The 19,221-nt window shown below is 49.5% G+C and overlaps 1 protein-coding gene and 1 pseudogene across 1 annotated transcript in view; both read left to right on the top strand.

Moving 5' to 3' along the window:
• The window catches only part of FSIP1 (fibrous sheath interacting protein 1), a 152,371-nt gene extending 147,288 nt beyond the window's left edge, over positions 1 to 5,083 (top strand). The window contains exon 11 of the mRNA XM_073566808.1: positions 3,227 to 5,083. Coding sequence (XP_073422909.1) covers positions 3,227 to 3,295 — 69 coding nt within the window. The 3' untranslated portion in view covers positions 3,296 to 5,083. The remainder of the gene's footprint in view (positions 1 to 3,226) is intronic.
• Positions 5,084 to 5,986: 903 nt separating this feature from the next.
• Positions 5,987 to 18,702, top strand: LOC141082690 (small ribosomal subunit protein uS2-like; annotated as a pseudogene).
• Positions 18,703 to 19,221: the final 519 nt, after the last annotated feature.

Below are 19,221 nucleotides of genomic sequence, written 5' to 3'. Positions count from 1 at the left end.
TCCTTCAGTACTCTGGGGTGTAATTCATCTGGACCTGGAGACTTGAATTTATTTAGGTTAGCTAAGTGTTTCCTCACTATCTTTCTGTTTATAGATATCCTGGATTCTTCTATTCCCTTAATAGGACAGTGAAGAACAGTTGATGTTACATTTTCTTTCTGAGAGAAAGCAGATGCAAAATAAAAATTTAAAAGTTCGGCCTTGTCAACATCCTGTTTTACCATTTCATCATTTTCATCCTGTAAAAATCCTATAGTATCTTTGACTTTTCTTTTACTTTTGACATATCCCCAAAATCCTTTATTATTGCTTTTGACATCTCTTGCAAGCCTCAATTCATTGTCAGCTTTATTAATCTGATTTGTGCCCTGCAGGTTCTGCAGACAGCATTATATTCTTCTTTAGATATGCCTCCCTCTTTCCATTTTATAAACATTTTTTTCTTCCTTTTTAGCATGTGCTTAAGTTCTGTGTTCATCCATCCTGGTTTCCTTAAATGCTTCCTATTCTTCCCTCTTTTCTGAATTGTTAACAATTGTGCTTTGAGAATTTCATTTTTCAAGATTTCCCATCCTTCCCGGAAATTTTTTCTTTAAGGATATCCAGCCATTGGATCCCTCCAATTCTCTTTCTGAATCCCTTAAAATCTGCCTTTCTGAAATCTAACCTTGCTTCTAACAATGCTTAGCACTTTGTTGGAAGACTCCCAGGGTACCTACTTTGGCTGCCGTGATAGACAAAATGAATATACATTACCAATACGAATCAATCCTCACTTTAAACCTGTCACATAGAACCAGTATAGAGGAAAGGTGGGCCTTGTGGACTGGTTCGCAGTGGGCCTATATACCTAATATTCCCTGAATTCAGTTTTTGCAACTCTAGATCTTTCAAATGAAGTATGCACGGTTAGATTTCTAATTTCTCTTATGACGTCCTGTTTATTGGTTATATTGTTATTCCCATGTTTATTCTTCTGATTCCTAATTTCCCATTTCCCATTCTATACTAACTACCCCCCCCTCCCCTCCTTATTCCCCCCCCTTCCTTTATATATAATTTTAAGGTAATTGTGTCATACACAAATGTATCAAACCTAACTGCCTTTTTACTTGTTGCTGTTTTTGGAAAAGTTCAATAAAAAGTTATTGGTTTAAAAAGGAGTGCTAAGGCAGGAAGGAGATAATGCAATTAAAAATAAAAGGCACAAACCTTTATTAAAACATCCACAATACATTTGGATAGTGGCACGATATCTTCATCAGGCTGCACCTGATGCCACCTGATGAAGATAGCGTGCTGCTATCGAAATGCGTTGTGGATGTTTTAATAAAGTTTTGTGCCTTTTATTTTTAATTGCCTTATCTCCTTCCTTCCTTAGCGCTCCTAAAAGACCACAGTATTTTTTCCTTCTCATTTACATCCCTCTGTTGAGGGTACGCGACAGGAGCAGCTCCGGGCAATACAAGTCTTGTATCCTCATCGCAAGGACCTGCGGTCACGTGACTTGAGGACCTGTGGTCACATGCTTCCAGTGTGTCTCCTGCATCGTCCACCAGTGCTCACGCGGTGACTTCTGTGTCCGCAGCTGGAGGAGTCGTGCCATACAGGGAACCTTATCTTTCATTTCTCTGTCTTCAGCGGGGTTATGCAGGGGTGCATAACCCGCCAAGGTTAGTGGCCCCTTGGCTTTTTCCCCACTTACCTGAATCCACCATTACCAACAGGTCCTGCTCATGTGTGCTCCCTGTTTCTCTTTTTTTGGCAAAAGTATAACATATGACTTATTTAATATTTGCAGAATTCAGGGAGAATATTTCAAAACCAGGGCTGGGGAAAAAAAAAATAAAATCAGTTATTTTCAGAAGTCAGGAATTGGAAGAGTCAAGCAAAGATATAGCATAAAGGGTTTCCCCAAATTACAAGTTATGCCAGATCCAGAAGATCCCCAGCTATCCTGATAATGGGGCGCTGTAGAGTCCCATCTTGGATGAAGCGGAGGTGCGCATGCTTGGTCTCTGCTTCATTATCAATGGAATGGCAGAAATAGCCAAAAGACGTACTCAGCCTTCTCCGGTAGTCCCACTGACAGTGATTGGAGCAGAAGTCCATTCGAACTTTTTTACAGGGGCTTTTCTGTCCCCATACACTTTGCATATTTCTTTAGCACCAGTTATGTGCACGGTGAAAGATGTCCTATTAACAGCGCATATTTTTATGTCACATGAAAGACGTGATTAGCTAATGAACGGGGTCAAGTTTACAAGGGTCAATGATCGGGAACTGGCTTTCTTATGAATGCCTGCTTGGACTATTAGCAGCCCGTGTACAGCAGACTCTACAGTTGCTTTCAACCTTGTGAGAGTCACTTATGTAGCAGGCATATTTATTTGTCATTTGGAAAAATGCATGCATATTTGAGGATAAAAGAACCTGGACCAGAAATCTGCCCAAACAAGTCACGACATTTAGTGGACAAGTCAACATAAGTTTAGCGTTAAAGAGCTGCATTATGACTAATCACTATGACTAATACATCTACCTAATAAATTGCTTAACTTTTTCTGGCATGGTGTCTGGGTCATACTGGATGGAGAGCAGGTGTTGGGGAAAAAAATTCTCTGCATGTTCCTGCTTCATGATTCAGAGCTAAAACGAGATAGCAATGTGCTGACAATCACTGCTTTCTTGCCAATTTTTGAGAAGGAACATTGGGGAGATTTCAAAGCGTGATGTATGAAGTGTAAAATGTATATAGGAATGGACCCAACCTACAGTATTTGAATTGCATATGTAATCCTTCATCACACCCTCAGCGTGAACAAGCGCTCTGCATGGGTGACACTGCTCATGTGCTTCCTGCTGTCATGCCCGTCATGCCGGCCATGCTGCTTGCGCTGCATGATCCCCATTGTCTTGCCTGTCATGCCTCATTGTCCCCAGGTCCGGGTCCCTGCGGGCGCCCCGCGCGTCTCGCCTGTGTGTACAGGCGCACCTCATGACTGTTATGCTGCTAGGCTAGACACCTGGAGAAGTGTGCACGCACGCCTTAACTCATGGCTGCATGACATTGCTAGGTAACCATCCGTCTCTGCTCTGATTCAGCAATCCTCTGCATTCATGGAACCCCTGATCATTTGACCTTTCCTATGTTCCAGCACTGTCTGATTCTGCAATCCTCTGTATTCCTGGAACCCCTGATCATGTGACCTTTCCTATGTTCCAGCACTGTCTGATTCTGCAATCCTCTGTATTCCTGAAACCCCTTCTCTATGGTCCAGCCTGTCTGATCTAGCAACGCTCTCTATGACCCAGGAGGATCTGAACCGGAAGTCCTTCCCTGGTCCTGACCCGGAAGTCCAGGTGCTATGGTGCTATATCAAGACCGCCCCTTCCTATGGTCGGGGCCTGAGTATCGTGTTGCTTCCCTGCATGGCTGCTTGGTCTGCTCGGTCGATCCCTGTATTCTGTGCCCCTGCACTCTGCCCTGTCGTGCGTCTCTGCACGTGCTCTGTGCTTGTACTCTGTCTCTTGTCTCGTGCCATGTCTTGTGTTGTCTCTCATGCTGTGTTTGTCCTTGCTATGTTTTGCCTTGTAGTACTTTCTCTGTTCTCTGCCTTAGCCTGTTTCGCTATGTCTTGCCTAAGCTCTTCCTTGCCTTGTTGTTCGTCCTATGTTCCGTGTCTAGTCTCAAGGCTCTGCCTTTACCCGGCTCTGGACTTCGGCCTATGCTCCGCTGCTAGTTCTATGTCTCTGTCCCGGACTAGTCTCAAGGCTCTGCCTTGACCCGGCTCTGGGCTTCGGCCTACGCTCCGCTGCTAGTTCCGCTCTCTGTCCTCAACCCTGACCCTGGCGTGCTCTCTGCACGCACAGGACCTTGTCTTGAACTCTGTGTCTTGCCTCCGTTTTTTGTGCGCCCTTGCACCTCTCATACTAGGCTTTGCCGTGCTGTCTTGCACGCGTCTCTGTCCTGTACCTTTGCCTAACCCTGCCTTGTGGCTGCGTGCCCTCTTGCACGCGCCTGGTCGCCCCATGCCCGCTTATTGTGCCTCAGACGTGCCGCCTCTAGCCGTGCCCGCCTGTGTGCCTCAGCCGTGCTCACCGTCCAGTGCTATTGTGGTTTCCGCCTGTCTGTGCCTCAGCCGTGCCGCCTCTAGTCATGCCCACCTGCCTGTGCCTCCAGCCGGTACCACCTGCCGGTGCCCCAGTTATGGTTTCCGTGCTCCCTTGCACTCACGCTGTTTCTCACACTGTGCGTTTTCATGCTACTCTTGCACAAGTCTTTCGCTTTCCTTGCTCTGTCCTGAACCTTGTCTCTCTGTCGTGTTCTAAGTTCTATGACCTATCTTGTATCCTTGTCTTGCTAGTACCTTGCTCTGTGCTTTGCTCTTTGCCTTGAACCCTGACCTTGGCGTGCCCCTCTGCACGCACAGGACACCAGTCCAGACCTTCAAAGCCCAACGTGTTCTCTAGCACGTGTGGGACCCGCTGCTAACCTTGTACCCTGGCGTGCCCCCTAGCACGGCCAGGACCATTCTTCGTACCGTGCCCCTGGCATGCCCTAGCAGGCGCAGGACCTTGAATCTTGAATCCTGGCGGCTTCCTTAGCGAGCCAAGGACCTTGGACCTTGAACCCTGGCGTGTCCCTACACATGCACCCTGTCTTGTGCTTTGAACCCTGGCGTGTCCCCTACACACGCAACCTGCCTTGAACATTACCTTGGACCCTGGCGTGTTCCTTAACATGCATCATGTCTTGAACCTTGTCGTGTCTCCTTGCCTGAACCGTGGTTTGCCTGCCAGATGCCCGGAACCTGCCGATCGCTGCTAGAGATCCTAAGCCTGATGACTGCGGCCTGATGTCTGGAGCTGATGTCCGCAGCCTGATGCCCTGATCCTGTCGATCGTTGCCTGCTGTCCGGAGTCCGACGTCATCGTGCCTTTGCCTGTACCCAGGCATGCCATCTAGCACGTATCATGCCATGGACCTTGGCGTGCCCCCGCACGCACCTTGCTGTGTTTTCCCTGTGTTTTCACGTTCTGTACCTGATGTTACCCTGAAGTTTTCCTTAATGAAGATACCTTGAACTTACGTCTTGTCTTGTTTTGTTTCCTGCCCGTCCCTGGTCGTCAGACACTCACATTGTGTCTTCCTTGAGCCGGCCGTCTGGTTCCAGCAGTCATGGTGGCTCACCCCCTTGGTCTTGCCCCTGACACTCCCTGTATAGGGGGTGGTTCCTCACAAGGTCAGCTCGCCCTCGGTGGGTGCCACGACCCAGAGGGTCCACTCTAAAGAAAAGTCGACTCAGCTAAAGCTGACTCCTCACAGAATACTCAGGCCATGGACTCTGCTAGTATCTCGGCCACTGTTCTGAAGATGAATCAGACCCGGCCTATGTCCTCCGAACTCTCTTGGAAAATGGCGGTATCTTGGCCACTGTTCTGAAGAAGTATCAGACCCGGCCCATGTCTGCCGAACTTGTGAAGTTCAGTATAAGCAAAAGTACAAAAGAATAAACTAGCCAGCTTGGCTGCTATCTACACATGTAAATGCAAACTCGTGACAGAGCTGGCCTCGTGCTCAGCATCTCCAACATGCATAACAGTGGCTTTACTCACAGCAGTTTTCTCAGCAGCACAGAGGCCCATCGCCTTGTGAACTCTCTGCTCATACCTGAGCATTGCATGGAATTTGTCACAACCATATAAAAAACCTGGAGTGGCACAATGGAGCAGAGAAATACACAGACACTTCCTTTGCTTCCAAACTCCCTGGAAGTTCATCTAAATGGTATAAGACAAGAACTTAGGTGAAATGCACACACCATCAGGCACCAGCACCCGATTTTTGGCATAAAGCACTTCAAAAAGTTAGATTTTGCGCAACTCGATTTGAACAAAATTTTGCAACTTTTGGAGTTTTCACCCCCCTGCCAAAATGGTTAAAAGTTTCACCACACTTTTCCACTTCCTGCTCTTATCTGGAGACTTCCATACGGAGTTGATTCTAATCCCCATCGTAGCTTTCGTGGGGTGTAACAATGTTCGGAGGTCTTGATGTTCTGCAAATGAAGGAGGAAGATGTCCTCAAGTACCTGGCAGCTGGGACCCAACTGGAAGGCACTAATCTTGATTTTCAACTGGCGTAGTATGTCTGTGTAAAGGGGTTGCTGTATGTGCTTTGTGCCTTCCCCTTTAATTGCTGTATATATATAATATGTGTTATTGTAATGCTAAAGTAATGTAGGGACAGCATAGATACACTACCATTCAAAAGTTTGGTGTCACCCAGACAATTTTGTGTTTTCCATGAAACCTCATACTTTTATTAATCAAATGAGTTGCCAACTGAATTTAAAATCTAGTCCAGACATTGACAAGGTTAGAAAAAAAGATTTTTATTTGAAATAATAATTTTCTCCTTCAAACTTTGCTTTCGTCAAAGAATGCTCCCTTTGCAGCAATTACAGTATTGCACAGACCTTTGGCATTCTAGCAGGTAATTTGCTGAGGTAATCTTTGGGAAATTTCACCCCATGCTTCCAGAAGCCCCTCCCACAAGTTGGTTTGGCTTGATGGGCACTTTTTGTGTACCATACAGTCAAGCTGCTCCCACAACAGCTCAATGGGTGTTAAGGCTGGCGGAACGCACCAAATAATAACGATGGTAATAAGGTGCGTTCAAAGCCCGGGGTCCACCGTGCAGGGATGGTAACCTGCTGCTCAGTAATGGCGGATGCTATATGGCGGTATACTATAAGAATACACGTGGGTTAACGTCACCCGTTGTGTACAGGGGCGGACTCTGTTGCTTCACAGAGCCGCACTACCGCTGAACATAAACGCCGGAGCCTGTTTGTGCTCACAGAGCCTGGCTAAAAGAGCGCACAGTGTATGGCCACAGAACTCTATCCCAAGGGCACGGGGTTAGAGTCCTTCTAGGCCCACTGAACGCGCGGCGTCGCTACTGCGAGCGCCGCGAGCGCCGCTATAGACGCTGGTTATGGAGCACGTGCACTGAGGTGTGCCGAGTCCCTGGTGAGGCCTGATGCCTGACTCAACCTCAGACCTACCTAAGCCTGGGCGGTAGCAGGCTAGGATGCACAACACATGCGTACCAAGGGTAGGGGTTTCTTAATGAGTCATTCACCAGAGACATTCATACGTGCATACATCACTCATCCCACATAGTCTGTAAATACAGTCTATCCTAGCGCATGGGCGAGCGGCCATGCGAACCTTTTATAGCCACGGGTGTCCGGGACCTTCCTGGCTTCTCGGATGGGCCAATCCAAACACGAGCAGGACCTGAGCATGTGACCCTCGATCTCCATTGGAAGATCACTCCACGGGCATGCTCAGTGGCCCGACATGAGGACTTAATCCCTGGAGAATCTCGCTGCTGAGCAGCATGCATTGTCGTAGCTGTGCCAGAGGTGACAGCAGCAAGCAAACCCACGGAGTTGACCTGGGCAGAGCGCCGGGACCGACAAATCTGCTGAGCAGGCTCCACTGCGGCTGAAGAAGAATGGGAGACCGCTGGGTGCAAGGCTCTGGATTCCTGCTGTGCAGTGGCAGGAACCCGACGCCTAACATTACCCCCCCCTCCTAGGGCCACCTCTCCTCTGAGCCTCGCTACGCTCAAACGCCGCATGGAGGAGCGGAGCGTGGATGTTCACCACTGGCTCCCAGGTCCGAGCCTCTGGACCATGACCCTTCCAATCCACCAAATAAAACTTTTTTCCCCGCATCACCTTGCATCCCGCGATGGCATTGACCTCAAACTCGTCCGAAGACAAGTCTGATGTCCTGGCAGATGACTCGGAGAACCGGGACAAGAGAACAGGCTTAAGGAGGGACACGTGGAATGTATCAGAGATAGCCAAGTGTGGTGGAAGGGCCAGACGGTAGACCACAGAGCTGATCTGCTCGAGGACCTTGAAGGGGCCAATGTAGCGTGGTGCGAACTTAGCGGACTCTACCCGCAGCCTGATGCTTCAGGCGGAGAGCCACACCAAGTCACCAGGGGCAAATGTTGGAGCAGGGCGCCGATGTGCGTCAGCGGAGGTCCTCATTCTCTCCTTGGAAGCCAGGATAGCATCCTGGGTGCGATCCCAAATGTCGCGTGCCTCCACCGCCCAGTCTGCCACCCTGGAGTCGGTGGATGACACGGGCATGGGCACAGGGACGGGCGGATGCTGACCGTAATTTAGGAGGAATGGGGTCTGACCGGTGGAGTCGGCCACAGCATTGTTCAAAGTGAACTCTGCCCACAGCAGCAAGGATGCCCAGTCGTTCTACCTGGCCGAGACAAAATGTCAAAGATATGTGATCAGGGTCTGGTTGGCTCTCTCTACTAACCCCTTTGTCTCGAGATGATAGGCCGAGGAGAGATTCAGCTCAATGCTGAGCAGGGAACAAAGCTCTCTCCAAAACCGGGACGCAAACTGAGGACCCCGGTCACTGACAATCTTGTCCAGCATGCCATGCAGGCGGAAAACGTGCTTAATGAACAACACTGCCCCGCGCAGAAGGTAACTGGGATAGAGGTACCAAATGCACCATCTTAGAGAAATGGTCGGTGACAACCCAAATGACCGTGCTGCAACTGGACTTGGGTTGCCCCACCACAAAGTCCATACCGACCATCTCCCAGGGCCTGTCCGCTACTGGCAGAGGAAAAAGAAGCCCAGCGGGCCGCTGCCGAGAGGACCTATTCTGGGCGCAAGAGACGCACGCCTTAATATAGTCCCTGACGTCACGGGCCGTATGTGGCCACCAGTATGTCCTCGCCAAAAGCTCAGAGGTCCGTTTTGACCCGAAATGTCCACCCACCCTGGACGAATGAGCCCAAGAGAGGACCTCCGGTCGCAGACGGGCAGGTACAAATGTCTTGCCTGGAGGTACTGACTCAAGGGCAACCGGAACCACAGTCCTCAGGCTCTCGGATGGGACGATCAGCCGAGGCTCCCCCTCCTCTTCCTCCGATAACACCACGGAGCGGGAGAAAGCATTGGCCCGGATGTTCTTCTCCCCGGAGAGAAAATGGAGGGTGAAGTGGAACCGGGAAAAGAACAAAGACCATCTGGCCTGGCGAGAGTTTAGCCGCTGGGCTGTTTGCAAATACACCAAGTTTTTGTGGTTGGTGAACATCTGGGAAGGGTCGCGAGCCCCCTCCAGGAGGTGTCTCCACTCCGAGAAGGCCAACTTCATCGCTAGCAACTCCCTGTTCCCGATGGCATAATTCCTCTCCGCCGGTGTGAAGGTCTTGGAGAAAAAGAAGCATGGGTGCTTCCGACCTTGCGTGTCTTTCTGAAACAGGACCGCTTCATCACCGATGGAAGAGGCATCCACTTCCAGAATGAAGGCTTATCTACATCGGGGTGATGTAGAATGGGAGCGCTAGCGAAATGGGACTTAATGGAGGAGAAGGTCATGGAGACCGGTTCCGACCACAACTTGGGATTTGCACCCTTCTTGGTGAGGGCTACCAAGGGTGCTACCAAAGTCGAGAAGCGAGGGATGAATTGGCGATAGTAATGTATGAACCCCATAAAGCGCTGCACCGCTTTGAGAGAATGAGGTTCCTGCCAATCCATCACCGCCTGTAGCTTGGCAGGATCCATGGCCAATCCCCGGGCGGAGATGATATAGCCCAGGAAAGGCAAGGACTCCTGCTCAAACACACACTTCTCCAACTTGGCATAGAGGGAGTTTGCCCGCAGGCGATCGAAAACTTTGCAAACATCTCTCCGGTGGGAGTCAATATCTGGAGAGTAGATGAGAATATCATCCAGATAGACTACAACCGAGGTGGTAAACATATCCCGGAAGATATCGTTCACAAAGTCTTGGAAGATGGCCGGGGCATTACAGAGGCCGAAGGGCATCACCAGGTATTCATAGTGCCCATCCCTGGTGTTAAATGCCGTCTTCCATTCGTCCCCATCACGGATGCGAATCAGGTTGTAAGCCCCCCGCAGATCAAGTTTGGAAAACACCCTCGCTCCCCGTAGCCTATCAAACAGCTCTGATATCAGGGGCAGAGGATACTTATTCTTAATGGTGATGGCGTTAAGACCCCTGTAATCAATGCAAGGACGTAGTTCCCCACTCTTCTGGACGAAGAAGGATCCCGCCACCGCTGTGACACTGACTTCCTAATGAATCCTCTTGCCAAATTCTCCTTGATGTATTGAGACATGGCCTCTGTCTCCGGGAGAGATAGGGGATAGACTCGACTCCGGGGAGGCTCAGCACCAGGCTAGAGGTCAATAGGATAGTCATAGGGGCGATGCGGTGGAAGGGTCTCTGCCACCTTTTTGGAGAACACGTCCGCATACTGTCGATAGTGTTTGGGGAGCGAAGAGAGATCAGCGGGAACCTCGGTGGAGGCAACCTGAGCGCACTCCTTCAGACATCTACCCTCACATGACTTACTCCATCCAATAATCCTCCCTGAGGACCACTCTATATGGGGGGAGTGGTACCGCAGCCAGGGGACCCCTAGAAGTACCTGGTCAATACCCTCGGGCATGACGAGGAGGGATATCATCTCCTGATGAGATGGAGCCACTGAGAGTAACAAGGGGAAAGTCTGGTGGGTTATCTGTGTGGGTAGAGTGGCGCCGTTCACCACTCTGACGTTTACTGGTGTAGACATCATAACCAGGGGTATAGCGTGCCGTTGAGCGAAGGCTGACGACATAAAATTGCCCTCTGCCCCGGAATCCACGCAAACCTCCACCGCCAGAGTGGAAGAATCAAACTCAAGTGTCCCCTTAAAGGACAGCTTGGAGGAAAACGTCGCTGATTCTAGTGCGCCGCCTCCTATGGCCACTAGGTGTGAGCGTTCTCCCAGCTGCTGTGAGCACCGGTTGGCAAGGTGACCGGACTGCTGGCAAACATGACAGCTCACAGGAGCTCGAGCGGACCGGGGCCTGGATCCCTCACGGGAAGCCCCCTGACGCTCGGACGCCCGATCGGAAGATTCCAGAGGTTTAGCAAAACTAGGTGCCAACCTAAACCTCTGCCTACACTGGTCCCGTTCCAACCTTTGCTCGGCGAAGCGAAGATCTATACGGGTGGAGACAGTGATAAGCTCCTCCAGTGTAGTGGAAATCTCCCTGGTGGCCAGAGCGTCCTTCACATGGCCAGCCAAACCTCTCCAGAATGCTGGAATGAGGACCTTATCTGGCCGCTCTAACTCAGAGGCCAGCGTCCGGAACTGGATGGCAAAGTGGCTGACCCTGGACGAGCCCTGTGACAATGCCAGCAGCCGGAGCGCGGTGTCATGGGTGACTCGTAGTGTTGAGCATTCCGATACCGCAAGTATCGGGTATCGGCCGATACTTGCTGTATCGGAATTCCGATACCGACTTCCGATATTTTTTCAATATCGGAATTCGGCATCGGAATCGGAAGTTCAGTTGATTGACGGCCTGACGTCATCATGATGCGCGGTGTGTGCGCATCATGATGCGCCGTCATTTCGGGCCTTCCGGGGGTCTCTGCCGGCCTGCCGGGGGGCTGTGCCGGCCTGCCGGGGGGCTGTGTGGACTGCCCGGGGTCTCTGCCGGCCTGCCGGGGGGCTGTGCCGGCCTGCCGGGGGGCTGTGCACCCTGTGGGGGTCTGTACCGGCCTGCCGGGGGGCTGTGCCGGCCTGCCGGGGGGCTGTGCCGGCCTGCCGGGGGGCTGTGCTGATGTCCGGGGGTCTGTGCAAGCATCGTCCGATGGGACTACAAGTCCCATCGGGCGATGCCTGCTACCATGACAGTGATTGACACATTAGCCAATGATGGGACAGTAGTAGTCCCATCATCCGGCTAATGTGTTAAATGTTAAAAAAAAAAAAAAAAAATACTACATACATACTACATATATACTACATACATACTACATACATGCTACATACATACTACATGCATGCTACATACATACTACATATATACTACATACATACTACATACATACTGCATGCTACATACATACTACATACATACTACATACATACTACATGCATGCTACATATATACTACATGCATGCTACATACATACTACATATATACTACATGCATGCTACATACATACTACATGCTACATGCATGCTACATACATACTACATACATGCTACATATATACTACATACATACTACATATATACTACATGCATGCTACATATATACTACATACATACTACATATATACTACATGCATGCTACATATATACTACATACATACTACATATATACTACATACATGCTACATATATACTACATACATACTACATATATACTACATACATGCTACATACATACTACATACATACTACATATATACTACATGCATGCTACATATATACTACATGCTACATACATACCACATACATACTACATACATGCTACATATATACTACATGCATGCTACATACATACTACATATATACTACATGCATGCTACATACATACTACATGCTACATGCATGCTACATACATACTACATACATACTACATGCTACATACATACCACATATATACTACATACATACAATACATTCATACAATACATACATAGACATACAGTACATATAACATAGAGTAACATACTTACCAATACTTGTCACATTGTTCCCCGAAGCCATTGTCTTTCCGGAATAAATATTAACATAACAAACCACAAAAATACTCACCCACGATCCGAAGCAGTCCACGAGTGTGTCCCACGACGATCTTGGGTAGAGAACGGCAGCATCAGATGATGCTGCCGTTCTCTACGGGCTGCAGGAATCCAATGACGGAAGGTAGGTATCCTTCCGCACTGTATTCCTCCGCCACTTAAAAAAAAAAAAGTCCCTAGTCTCACTTTATGCCATTGCTGTGTGGGAAATTCCCACACAGCAATGGCATAAAGTGAGACTAGGGACTTTTTTTTTTTTTAAGTGGCGGAGGAATACAGTGCGGAAGGATACCTACCTTCCGTCATTGGATTCCTGCAGCCCGTAGAGAACGGCAGCATCAGCTGATGCTGCAGTTCTCTACCCAAGATCGTCGTGGGACACACTCGTGGACTGCTTCGGATCGTGGGTGAGTATTTTTGTGGTTTGTTATGTTAATATTTATTCCGTAGACGACAATGGCTTCGGGGAACAATGTGACAAGTATTGGTAAGTATGTTACTCTATGTTATATGTACTGTATGTCTATGTATGTATTGTATGAATGTATTGTATGTATGTAGTATATATGTGGTATGTATGTAGCATGTAGTATGTATGTAGTATGTATGTAGCATGCATGTAGCATGTAGTATGTATGTAGCATGCATGTAGTATATATGTAGTATGTATGTAGCATGCATGTAGTATATATGTAGCATGTATGTAGTATGTATGTGGTATGTATGTAGCATGTAGTATATATGTAGCATGCATGTAGTATATATGTAGTATGTATGTAGCATGTATGTAGTATATATGTAGTATGTATGTAGTATATATGTAGCATGCATGTAGTATATATGTAGTATGTATGTAGTATATATGTAGCATGCATGTAGTATATATGTAGTATGTATGTAGTATATATGTAGCATGTATGTAGTATGTATGTAGCATGCATGTAGCATGTAGTATGTATGTAGCATGCATGTAGTATATATGTAGTATGTATGTAGCATGCATGTAGTATATATGTAGCATGCATGTAGTATGTATGTAGTATATATGTAGTATGTATGTAGTATATATGTAGCATGTATGTAGTATGTATGTAGCATGCATGTAGCATGTAGTATGTATGTAGCATGCATGTAGTATATATGTAGTATGTATGTAGCATGCATGTAGTATATATGTAGTATGTATGTAGTATATATGTAGCATGTATGTAGTATGTATGTAGCATGCATGTAGCATGTAGTATGTATGTAGCATGCATGTAGTATATATGTAGTATGTATGTAGCATGCATGTAGTATATATGTAGCATGCATGTAGTATATATGTAGTATGTATGTAGTATATATGTAGCATGTATGTAGTATGTATGTAGCATGTAATTTTTTTTTTTTTTTTTTTACATTTAACACATTAGCCGGATGATGGGACTACTACTGTCCCATCATTGGCTAATGTGTCAATCACTGTCATGGTAGCAGGCATCGCCCGATGGGACTTGTAGTCCCATCGGACGATGCCTGCACAGACCCCCGGAGCCTGCACAGACCACCGGCAGGCCGGCACAGCCCCCCGGCAGGCCGGCACAGCCCCCCGGCAGGCCGGCACAGCCCCCCGGAGCCTGCACAGACCACCGGCAGGCCGGCACAGACCACCGGAGCCTGCACAGACCCCCTGGCAGGCCGGCACAGCCCCCCGGCAGGCCGGCACAGCCCCCCGGAGCCTGCACAGACCACCGGCAGGCCGGCACAGACCACCGGAGCCTGCACAGACCCCCTGGCAGGCCGGCACAGCCCCCCGGCAGGCCGGCACAGCCCCCCGGCAGGCCGGCACAGCCCCCCGGAGCCTGCACAGACCACCGGCAGGCCGGCACAGACCACCGGAGCCTGCACAGACCCCCTGGCAGGCCGGCACAGCCCCCCGAAAGGCCCGTACAGACCCCAGAGAGGCTGTACAAGGGCAGGAAAGGGTTTTTCTTATTCCGATACCGGAAGTCCCATAGACTTGAATGGGACTTCCGGTATCGGAATCGGCGATACCGATACTTTTTTTAAAGATCGGCCGATACCATCCGATACGATACTTTGAAGTATCGGATGGTATCGCTCAACTCTAGTGACTCGTGGTCCCAGGAAGACCTGCTTCAGAGTGTCCAAGAACCACGAGACACTCTGCACCACATGATCACCACGCTCCCACAGCGGTGTGGCCCACTCCAAAGCCCTGCCCGACAAGAGGGAAATAATAAATCCCACTTTAGCCCGCTCAGAGGGGAATCGTGCGGCCAGCAGCTCCAGCTGTATAGAGCACTGGCTTACGAAACCCCTACAAGAAGCACTAATGTGGCGCCCCCAGGAGTATGGTTGCCACAGTGGTTTTGCCTTCCTCCTGGGAGGGTAATGCCAGGCTTGGAGGCAATGACGAGTCTCTCTCGCAGTCAATCTATGCATGCAACACAGTTCCACTCCAGGCCAGCAGGGGGAACACTGAACCGGAATTAAGGGGAGGAGTGCTCTCTGAGGGCCAAGAGGAAGGAGTGGTTAGTTTGTCTGCGGAGGGTGAAGTGTGCAGATGTGTGGAAGGAGCGCTGAGATAGAGCTGAGAGGAAGAGCTCATCTCCCGTAAGTGTGCATGAACTGGAGCCTGGTCTCCACGGCTGTATGGACACTCATGGTCCTAAAGCAGACACCAGAGGAGTAGAAGGCTGTAAATGCAATACTCCCATCTGAGACTTGAGGGCACAACAGCAACATGGATAGTGAGCCAGGACTTAGGAGTGAGGAGTCCCTGGAACAGGCTACAGTTGTCTGCTGTACAAGTAGGGTTCTTGGGAACATCTGACAGGAGGAACTTCATTGTAACTCAGTACTGGAGATCCCTCAAGTAAGCGCTAGGAAGGAGACTGCACAGCCCGCCTGCTGAGAGAGAATCCCTAAGTTGCTTCCAGGCTAGCCTGCTCCGGTACCATCTGTAACCAGGACCCTGGACTGCATTTATCAAGTAAAGGTACAGAAATTGCACCCCGCTGTGTCCTGTCTGCTTCCTACCTTTCAGGCACCGCTACATCCCCATGCCAACCACATCTACACTGCCCTGGGACTACAGCTTCACCTGTGGGGAGCTTTTACATCTTTGCTGCACCATACCATCAGTTCCAGCGGATCTGCATGCAGCGTCGGCTTAACACCTCCCTTGCCGAGCATCACAGGTGGCGTCACGAACTATTCATCTAACTACATTCCACCATTCACATTTTCCTATTACTTGGGCGCCCAGTGCCACGGTCCGGGTCACTGCTGCTGTGACACATCCCACTAATACCGGCCCAGTACCGAGTATGCCACAGCCCTGGGAGGGTGACCCAACTATCACCCGAGAACTTCTCGGGCAGCGGGAGGCGGGACAAAGTCGGGGCAGGGATGGCTGAGGTCACACGGGAGACAGCCTCTGTGGTTGCCTGAACAGCGACCGCAGTAACATCCGCAGCTGAGGCTGAACGCTCGAGAGTCACCAACCTGCCCTGCAGCTGCCGGATGTACTGCAGCAGTCGCTGTTCGTCCGCTATTACTAGCCAGACCCTGGCACTAGGATAATGTTAGGGCTGGCGGAACGCACCAAATAATAAAAATGGTAATAAGGTGCGTTCGCAGCCCGGGGTCCACCGTGCAGGGGTGGTAACCTGCTGCTCAGTAATGGCAGATGCTATATGGCGGTATACTATAAGAACACACGCAGGTTAACGTCACCCGGTGTGTACAGGGGAGGACTCTGGTGCTTCACAGAGCCGCACTACCGCTGAACATAAACGCCGGAGCCTGTTTGTGCTAAAGAGCTCGGCTAAAAGAGCACACAGTGTATGGCCACAGAACTCTACCCCAAGGACACGGGGTTAGAGTCCTTCTAGGCCCACAGAACGCGCGGCGTCGCTGCCGTGAGCGCCGCTATAGATGCTGGTTATGGAGCACGTGCACTGAGGCGTGCCGAGTCCCTGGTGAGGCCTGATGCCTAACTCAACCTCAGACCTACCTAAGCCTGGGCGCTAGCAGGCTAGGTTGCACAACACATGCGTACCAAGGGTAGGGGTTTCTTAGGGTGGTTTCACATTAGCGTTTCAGGGCGCAGCGACGGCCTGCGCACGGCCGCTGCTAAGCCCCGCCCCCTGCTGCGCCTCCTCCGGTAGCTTCGCCTACCGGCGCATGACGCTGCATGCGTCCTGCGTCCCCTATCTTTATCACTGGGGAAGCAGGTCGTGCGCAGTATGTGTTTGGCGGCGCATGCGTCCTTTTGACGGTGCGCCGACCAGCGCCAAACGCAACCTGTTGCAATTTGGTTGCGCTCGACGCACCGTCAAAAGGATGCATGCGCCGCCAAACGCATACTGCGCACGGCCTGCGTCCCCAGTGATAAAGATAGGGGACGCAGGAAGCATGCAGCGTCATGCGCCGGTAGACAGAGCTACAGGAGAAGGCGCGGCAGGGGGCGGGGCTTAGCGGCGGCCGGGCGCAGGCCGTCGCTGCGCCCTGAAATGCTAATGTGAAATCACCCTTAAAGAGTCATTCACCAGAGACATTCATACGTGCATACATCACTCACTCCACATAGTCTGTAAATACAGTCTATCCTAGCGCATGGGCGAGCGGCCATGTGAACCTTTTATAGCCACGGGCATTCGGGACCTTCCTGGCTTCTCGGATAGGCCAATCCGAACACGAGCAGGACCTGCGCACATGACCCTCGATCTCCAATAGGAGATCACTCCACAGGCATGCTCAGTGGCCCGACATGAGGACTTAATCCCTGGAGAATCTCGCTGCTGAGCAGCATGCATTGTCATAGCTGTGCCAGAGGTGGCAGCAGCAAGCAAACCCACGGAGTTGGCCTGGGCAGGGCGCCGGGACCGATGAATCTGCTGAGCAGACTCCACTGCGGCTGAAGAAGAATGGAAGATCGCTGGGTGCAAGGCTCTGGATTCCTTCTGTGCTGTGGCAGGAACCCGACGCTTAACAATGGGGTTGTGATCTGATGACTGTGCTGGACACTCCATTACAGATAGAATGCCAGCTGCTTGATTCCTCAATAAATAGGTCTTGCAAAATTTGGAGGTGTGCTTTGGGTCATTGTCCAGTTGTAGGATGAAATTGGCTCCAATCAAGTGCTGTCCACAGAGAAAAAGTGATGGCATTTACATTATAAACCTGAAACGCACATGGGAGAAGTTTCTGCTTGGTGCACGGGCTACTGTTGCCATTGAGAACCCAGCTGATGTCTGGAACACCGGTCAGAGGGCGGTGTTGAAGTTGCATCTGCATGTGGAGCCACACCAATTGCTGGACGATTCACTCCTGGAACATTCACAAACCATATTCATGGTGCATTTCGAGAACCACGTTTACTAGTTGTAACTGACCCACGAGCTGATCATCAACCTCTTACAGAGGCATCTTACGTCAATATTCCTACAATTGCCCTCTGCAGGACAGATTCTGGTCTGTGCTATGTGGATATTGGAATTCCCTGTAACAACAAGGGGGCTCATTCAGTTGGCCTCATGTGGTGTTTGTTGGCCTGTGAAGTTCTTCGTATGAGAGGCACAATATCCCGTGAACACGCATGGGAGGTATGCCTGATCTTTATTTCAAACATGATCCAGAAGAGATTGAGAAAGAGGAGCAAGCTGCTGCTGAGAAGGCTACCACAAAGAAGGAATACCAGGGTGAATGGACTGCACCTGTCGCAGAATTTAATACAACTGACTGGTCAGAGGGAGTTCAGGTTCCTTCAGTGCCCATTCAACAGTTTGCTGATCGCCCTGAACTTCCAGCAGTGCCCAAAGTTCCAGCGGAAGACTAGAGTTCACAGCCTGCTAGCACGGATGATTGGTCTGCTGCTCCAACTGCTCAAGCATCGGAGTGGGTGGGAACAACCACTGAATGGTCCTAAAGAATTATCTGGTGTCAGTTTTGTTGGTCCCTGCTATGATCCCAGAATAAACATGAACATGTTTTCAAATTAAAAACAACAAAAAAAAAGTTCCGCCACATTTGTTTTCATTTTTCAGTACATTATATGGTAAAATAAATGGTGTAATTCACAACGACAACTTATCCTGAAAAAAAAAACAACAACTCTCATACGGTTATTCTGATGGAAAAATAAAGACATTATGGCTATTAGACTAAGGGGATGAAAAAGGAACATTGACAGCATTACAAGGTTAAAGAGTAACCATTGTCTTTATTTTAATTTCATAAATCAATAGTGCACATGATTATTATTATTTATTATTATAGCACCATTTATTCCATGGTGCGTTACAAGTGAGGAGGGGCATACATAATAAAAACAATTACAGTAATCTTAAGTGATACAAGTTACGACTATTACTGGAGGAGAAAGGACCCTGCCCGCGAGTACTCACAATCTATAAGGGCTGGGTGAGGATACAATAGATGAGGGTAGAGCTGGTCGTGGAGCGGTTTGGTGGATCGGTGATTACTGCAGGTTGTAGACTTGCTGGAAAAGGTAGGTCTTCAGGTTCCTTTTGAAGG

Source organism: Dendrobates tinctorius, unplaced genomic scaffold, assembly GCF_039654945.1.
Source record: "Dendrobates tinctorius isolate UK_male_01 unplaced genomic scaffold, ASM3965494v1 ptg000019l, whole genome shotgun sequence".
In the NCBI taxonomy this organism is placed as follows: Eukaryota; Metazoa; Chordata; class Amphibia; order Anura; family Dendrobatidae; genus Dendrobates; species Dendrobates tinctorius.
Note: the sequence above shows the minus strand (reverse complement) of the source record. Positions and strands in the feature narration are given on the sequence as shown.